The sequence below is a fragment of the Lepisma saccharinum genome, chromosome 2 (genome assembly GCF_977018435.1).
Source record: "Lepisma saccharinum chromosome 2, izLepSacc3.1, whole genome shotgun sequence".
Lineage (NCBI taxonomy): Eukaryota > Metazoa > Arthropoda > Insecta > Zygentoma > Lepismatidae > Lepisma > Lepisma saccharinum.
In genome coordinates, this window is record NC_139230.1 from 8,816,433 (window position 1) to 8,824,565 (window position 8,133).

Sequence of the window (8,133 nt, forward strand, 5' to 3'; positions counted from 1 at the left end):
AGAAATGTAAGTGAAAAATGCTGGCTCAACCAGGACTCGATTCTGGGTCTCTGGCATACCATACAATCGCTCTATCAACTGAGCTACCAAGCCAGCCCTGACTTTGCCTGATTTTTCACTATCCCAGTTTCACCTGTGTGGAATTATCTGACAGTGCTACCGCAACAGGATATGTTGCCTTTGAAATGCTGATGACAGTGACAAGACTTATGGAAAGTAAGTTACCCTTCTTACTTTTTTTATGGGGTGCAAGTAGTAAACCTGTGTTTAATATCTTTGTAGATTGTCAATGTAGCCACAGGCATTGTAGATTTGTAATCAACAATAGTGTAATGTAATTTTAGTGGCTACAAATATAATTTTGATGCATACATAATACACGTGAATAACTTTCAGTCGATCTTGAAAGAAAAGTATGGATGATGAGAAACACTAGGCCACTGCTAAAAGTAAATGAGAGAAATTTTTTACCCCACCCTTTATGAAATATGTAGTGTGTTCAGGAAAAAGGACTCAACGTCATAAACTTGAGATTTTCTGTTGCTTTTATTCATCACACTGAATCAATTAAAGAAAATATTATGAGTGTAATTTTATATTGGACATATGTAAAGATTCTAAACAGGGATGATCGAACATGTATATTATGTCTGTAAAGTTGACTATTAAAAGAATAAACATAAATAACTGCCAGCTGTAAAATTGCATTTTTTGACTTAAGTAGGGGTGCCCATCCCCCCCCCCCCAAGGCCTATGATGCACTCCCCCTAAACGGTAGAACATTCGCCCTCGGTTTTGTGCAGAAATATTTACTAAAATTATTTTGGCCAGACAAAATTTGCGTAACTATATAATACTGATATATTTAAGCAATATTGTTTACTTTACATACTTTAGGCTCACTTCCATGTTTGCTAACATAAAATTTGCTGAGGTTCACTGCCATTGTTAGTGTACTGAACCTTATTCTTCACAGTTTGTCTGCTCTACTAACCTTGTATTAATTCGAACAGCATGTCTCCCCCCCCCCCACTTTCCAAACAGATTCTAAAGGCATGAGAGGTGGTGTTTCATTTCAACCCTATCACCGGGATCACTCGCAGGTAGGTAGAAAACTGTACATAATAACTACAACTAAAAATCAATAGCAAGTCAATCAAACGCATTTCGTTTTTCATTTTTGTGTGAAGATATATAGAATTGGTATAAAATGTTGTCCCCCAGAAATTCCCATGACGCAGGCATGTCATGAAAGTCCTCTGTGGGCACCCCTGGACTTAAGTGCTTTTACCTGAACAGCCTAAATCATAAATGCACCACTGTTTTAATACTCTCTACCATAGAGTGGTTGACATGCTTTTCCACTGCATCTGAGAATGTCAAGCCTTACTTCATGCACACAGGTTACTTTGCAATATTACACGTCTCCTGTTTAGCCAAATAGTTAGTGCTCTTGCCATTGGTGCAAGTGGTCCTGGGTTCTGTTCCTGGTCCAAATTAAAAAAAAATGGTGTTGAGGACAATTGTGGAGCTAGCTACTTGAGAGCCAGAAAATCGCTGACTATGAGACCCAATGAAGAGCCACTTGGAAGTTGCTGACCCTAATGAGCTGTTGCACTATAGACTTGAATTCATTACATGGGCATGTGCATGAAAAGGTCTAGTTCACCTGTTCGTATTGTATGTGTGTTATTTTGCACCATTTTTTTCTACCTCTCTATGCTAATCAATATGGTGAGGATGAATGATAATCAGATGAAATTAACACATTCGGGTCTGGCATCATAATACAGCATTTTTACCTCTAGACTGTGGTTTTTGGTTGTTTTTAAAAAAATCATAGAAAAAATACTTTTAATTTCTTTTTATCTACCACACATTTCTTAAATCTACAAAACTTCCTCTTTTCAATGAACAAAAATTTGTTAAATTTTATTTTCATTTTCAGACATTTTTGAATATTTTTTTCAGCAATGTTTTGTGAAGAAGAAAAAATACAACATTGTAACAAATGTTAATATAGAGATATTTTAAGTTTGTAATCTGGAAATTTCAATAATTAACTACATAAACTATCAATACATCTTTTGAATCTTGCATAAGAATACTTCTTATGTGCACATAACAAAAAATAATTACAAATTACAGGTAATTAGCTTTAGTATGAAAAAGTGGCTGCAGGACAGGACCAGACGATGTATCAGTTGGTTCTGCATCATCTGTAAAAATTAAACAAATAAATAAATAAACTAAATAAATAAAACAAATTTTCATTTGACATACACTATACAAAATAATAAATGGAAAAACTAAATATACATCAGTGCATGTAGGAGAATCAAGCAAGAGGCAACATGAATAGACCCAAAAAACTTACCTCTTCTCACTTCATTCATAAAATACTAGAGTTTGCAACACTGTTTATATTGTCAACAATTAATTATTACGAATATAACCTACCTTCAAATTCATCTGCATCATCAAAATCGTTGCTAACTAAAAACTCTGAGGCAGAATTCTAAACAATGCAAGGTACATCAACCCGAACCAAACCGTGCCAGGTGCGAGATAAAAACAGCAGATGAGTCACCTAGCGGTCGGAATTTCAACAGAGCAGCTTGAATGAACACGCACATGAGACGAAGTACGAACATAGCCCATAGTTAATCGACAAAGCGATTGCATACTTCAGGACGGGCTATTCCCGTCGTTCGTCCACATTGACTTCAAGTGCACTGCGGGCTATGCCCGTCATGAGACCCCAATGTGTTAATGAACACTCGCAACAAATGCCCATTCCCAGACCTAGACAGGGAGTCCAGTTTCTATAAAGTACATAGTATTTTTTCTTCTTTTGAATACTCAAGAAGTGTCAAAGGGATATAACTTGTAATCTATGATTACAGATAGAGATTTGACTTGTATTGTTAGTGTACGTGTAACTTCAACAAGCCAATGAAAGTAATTACTTAAAATTTTGGAAGACATTTTTTTTGCTAACTGTACCCGGGGGCTGAAATTAGTTTTTTTGGGCAGGCCCTTGATGATTTCGTTATAACTTTCTAACTTTTTCTTTCAGGTTACAGGCATATTTACTTAATGGATTACAACAGGCAGCTCCTTACTCCTGCATCATTGTTCGTTCATGTTGCCATATCAGAATAATTTTTGTTTCGGCTCTCATTTAAACCTTCCGAGGTTTAATGTGCTCAAAATGTTGCTTGGCATTTACTGACATTTAATCTAGAGGTATTAGCATTGTATGCTTTGCTTGTAACTCACTGTGAGCTTGTTTTCGAAGACTTTGGTGTGCCTTTGTCACTATATTGGAATGTGATTGAAATTCAGAAGTACACAATATCATTGGTGCTTGTTTCCCAGCATTTAGAACTAATTTGTGATGTTATTAAATAAGTCAAAATGTTGTGTAACTTGTGTTATCCTAGAAATTTGTGAAGTTTTACAAATTACTTTTATACAAGACTCTTCTTTTACTTTTATCTAATGTTTATACTGTATTCAGTTTTTTAAATTTTTACCAGTTACTTAATGTAAGTTACAATGAGTTTGTATTTTCATATTATTACATAACACTTTTGTCAATTTGGAACTGAGTCATAGAACTTGGTTTTGTAATAGTAGTACTTTTTTCCATAGATAAGGAAATGTACAGTCACGGACACTTCTGGGTTTTAACCATTGTATTGTAAGTCAGTGAGTGTTACAAGTCACAACTGTCCATGACTGTACTTCTCATTATAGCATGATACCATTCCATAAAATATTCTGAGTTTTATTACAATATATAATAAATGATTTTTGAGAGATAACCACTGAACAACTGGCAAACCTCATATTTTACTTGCATAGTTTCTGTTCTATGTGTTATGGTATTGTGCTTTCATGTATTTAAATAATGACCTTTTTGAAACCATTTTGTGGCATAAATGCTTACAGATAATTAGTTATTATAATTCAGCCCCTTACTATAATGAATGTTTTTATTTTGGTGTTACTAAAATGTTATTCATGGTATTTTTTGTGAAATATGTGGCTTGCAGAGTGGGACACAAGACCTTTTTAATAATAATAATCATAAATTCAATATCTTAGCCATTGCAAAACTGAACCAAAATGAGTTCATATAAAAATGAGTTGCTTTAATGTTCCCAGTTTTCTTTTGCTACATGCAAAAGTAAATGTATTATGAATATGTTTTAATTATCTGTTCTCATTGGCAGACATCCAACTCTGCTTGCTGTCATACAAAATAGTTTGTTGTGCATTTATGTATAATATTACAGGATTAAGATTATATTCATGCCTCACTGGTAAATTTTTCATATGATCACCTTGAAGAATTGGTTACGTCAGTATTTTGTGGCATGGCAGCGGTTGTTTAGATCTTTTTCATAAAGGAGAGAGTAGTTGAATGTAAAATGGTGGGCCTGTTTTGTATTGTGTATACTTGCTACTCATTGTAAAGGTTGTATTTTAGAACAGTGAATGATCGTCTTGGGTAGGTAAAGAAGTTAGTGATTTTTAGCTGAATCATTTTTTGGATCCAGCATTTCAGAACAGTCTGTTGTGATTTGAGCACACTGCCTCATAATGAAAAGCATTTGATTATTTCCTCATTTTGATGAGGTGAGTGGATATGATCTTAATTGTGTATAAATGTGTTTATTGCATTGGGTTCTATGTATCAAATTACCAAAGTGGCACAAAAAGTGTTCATTATTTTAATATAATTTATAATTTTAAAAATTTGCCTTCGTATGACTTCAGACTGAGAAATTATAAATTACACATATAATATACCACTGCAGGATATTCTTATAGATTGTGCTTTTCCACAGCATATATAGCATTGTAGTAATGAAAAATAATTTTTATAATATCTATATTACAAGTATCATGTCAATTACAGCATTCATAATACTAAAGCTTTACATTTTCATATTCTATTATATGGATAACGAAATTACATAGATGATAATTTATATTCTTCCAGGTTCCAGTGAAAGTAGCTTGAAACAGGCTATAAAACTGATAAGCAGCTAATAATTTGTTTTGTATCTTTATGCATAGGCTCGCTGGAGGGTGTGGACTTTTATGAAATTTATGTCAATATAAATATTCCTATGTACCAATCAATTTCCTACCCATAATGGCATTCAGAATGATTTATCATCAGTTGAACCCACCCCCTTAACAACTTCCTAGGTGAGCCTATGTTCTTATGATATACATGTGGATATTTTTATTTGCTATTGTCTAATTTAAAAAGAAAAACATTCATATATGTTACTTGGTGTTATTTTGTGTTTTAGATTTGTTGTAATAATGTATGTGAAAATTATTGCAAGGGATCTGGAAAATAAAAGCTGACACAATTTGTTATAATTATTTGTCATTTATTTTACAACTCATGCTCAGTCGTTAGGGCATCTAACTAATTCAAATTCTTTATTTACGTGGGCGAGGTTCAGCCTGAGGCTGTTCTGCCACCTAACCCGTGTCATCGATTACATTTAAATTTACATTTCTTATACATATGTTATTACAGTATTAATACAGTGTACAATAAACTGTATGATTTAGTTACAAAATCTATTGATAAAATAATTGTAATAAATGTATGAATAAAATGATACAAAAATTGTGAAAAGACAACTACATAAAAATAAAATAAAATGAATGAAAAATAAGTAAAAATAAAAACATGTAGACAAAATACATAACATAAACATACAAGTTACATCATAGTATTTGAACACAATCTCTGCTCTGCCAAAAGAAAATTCTTTACTTCATTTCGGAAAGATTCTATTTTAGATATGCTCGACATGGTGTCTGCCAGATACGACGGCTTGCCAGATGTAATAATTTTATGTATAAAGCAATATGTATGCAGTAGCCGCCTACGGTACATATTGAGGATATTCTTATTATTTATGGAAGGTAAAATATGTTCACGTCTCGGGATGCAAAATATGAACCGCATGCACGCATTTTGGCATTTTTGAATCTTTGCTTGTAAAGTTTTATTTATTCTACCAGAGTACACTACGTCACAATAGTCGAGAAATGGATATATAAGTGTTTCAACTAATCGCTGCTTGATTTCTGAAGATAATAGTTTATTAAATTTAAACAAGAATCTAAGTGTTCCAAATGATTTATTGATTTGGCGGCTAATATGCTCATTCCATGATAGACGAGTGTCAAATATCAGTCCAAGACTTTTAACTACTTGAGCTCTAGGTATGACATCATCATTTATTGTAATTGTTGTATTAGTGTGCTCGACCGAACCAATAGCATTTCGAGTTCCAATAAATGTATAACATGACTTATTAGCATTAATTTTAAGGCCATTTGCATCACACCATGTTTTTATCGCACCCAAATCATTACTTATGTATTTAATACTTCTAGCAATTTCTGTTGGATTGAATGATTTGGTTAGTTGAGTGTCATCAGCATATGAATGTACGTTACAGTATTTGACAACTGAGGGTAGGTCTGCAATATAAATCGTAAACAATAAGGGACCTAGTATAGATCCTTGTGGAACACCAGATGAAATATATAATTTATTATATAATAAAGTAGGCGACAGTTTTACACGTTGATTTCGGTTACTTAGATATGAAAAATACCAGTTAAGGGTAGATTGTGAAAAACTGTAATATTTCAGTTTACTGAGCAGTAATTTATGTTGTACCGTATCAAATGCTTTGGACAGGTCCAATAATGTTAATGCAGTGAGGAATTTCTTATCCATAGCCTGGAGGATGTCATTTGTGACTTTCAGCAAAGCCGTAACAGTGCTGTGTGCCGGCTGAAATCCTGACTGTGAGGGTGGAAGAATATTGTTTTGGGCAATGAAGCTAAATGTCTGTTTATAGATTATTTTTTCTAGTAGTTTTGAACACACAGGCAGAACACTAATAGGTCGAAGGTCGTTTACATTAGTTGGTCGGGTCGTCTTAGGGAGTGGTGTTATCAAAGCTTCTTTCCATTTCCTGGGAAATACGGATTTCTCGAGTGAAAAGTTAATAATATGTGTGATAATAGGCAAAATAAAAGGTAGCGATAACTTCAGCATTTTAGTTGATATTCCATCTGCACCAATAGCAGTAGACTTGATTTTGTACAAACATTTTCTTACAGTATAGCCATCCACTTTTTTAAAAGCAAATTCGGGAAGCATATTATTAAACTTTTGGTTACTAAATTTTAAACATTCTTGAGATATCAGACGTTGGTCGATATTTAGACTATCAATTGAATTAATAAAGTGTTCATTTATCTCGTTCGCATTGTCAAACGTGGAGGAGAGATCATTTTTATTTGAGCCAATGCCTACAGATTTCAGCTGCTTCCATAAATGCTTTGGTTGTCTTGGTGTTTTATTGATGTTATGCTCAAAATAACACTTTTTTTCTTGCCGAATAACGGATGTTGTGAAATTTCTCAATTCTTTGTATTCTTTCCATGCAGATTCAGTTCCGATTCGCTTGAATTTACGAAACGCATTGTCCCTTAGTTTCATCAACAGCTTCACATTTGATGTAATCCACGGCATATGTTTGTTACGAACTCGTGTTTTACGGACTGGCGGGTGCTTGTCAAAGAGATCAAGTAAGTTGACATTGAAATACTCTACTTTCATATTCAAGTTATCGGTGTTATATATTTTTCCCCAGTTAATTTTTTCTGCATCCTTCACGAATTTATCATAATCAATATCACCGTATTTTCTGTGGTATATAATTCTGTTCACGCTTTCTGGTTTGGTATACGCAAGTACAACGTGGGTCATTCTATGATCGCTATTGCTGACTGGCTCACCGACACCATGTTGGATTACATTTTGCATGTTGCTGACAAACGTCAGATCAATTAATGACTTAGTCGTGGAGGTTATTCTGGTCGGTTTATTGATTATTTGCGTGAGAGACCCGGGGTTCGATCCCCGGCGGGGGATAACTGGAATTTTTTCCACCTGTTGAAGAGGCTCCGGCACCCCCCAGCATCGTATAAAGTGGGTACCTGGAGGAAACTCTGGGGGGTCAAGGCAGCCAGGGGCATGGTGCTGATCACATCACCCCCACCTTCGGCTGT

The 8,133-nt window shown here is 34.2% G+C and overlaps 1 protein-coding gene across 5 annotated transcripts in view; it reads left to right on the forward strand.

Annotated features, from left to right (window-relative positions):
• Positions 1 to 5,406, forward strand: part of LOC145983907 (1-phosphatidylinositol 4,5-bisphosphate phosphodiesterase delta-4-like) — a 207,290-nt gene extending 201,884 nt beyond the window's left edge. For all 5 annotated transcript variants that reach the window (XM_083117023.1, XM_083117020.1, XM_083117022.1 and 2 more), the window contains exon 16: positions 3,080 to 5,406. In XM_083117023.1, coding sequence (XP_082973149.1) covers positions 3,080 to 3,165 — 86 coding nt within the window. In that variant the 3' untranslated portion in view covers positions 3,166 to 5,406. The remainder of the gene's footprint in view (positions 1 to 3,079) is intronic.
• Positions 5,407 to 8,133: the final 2,727 nt, after the last annotated feature.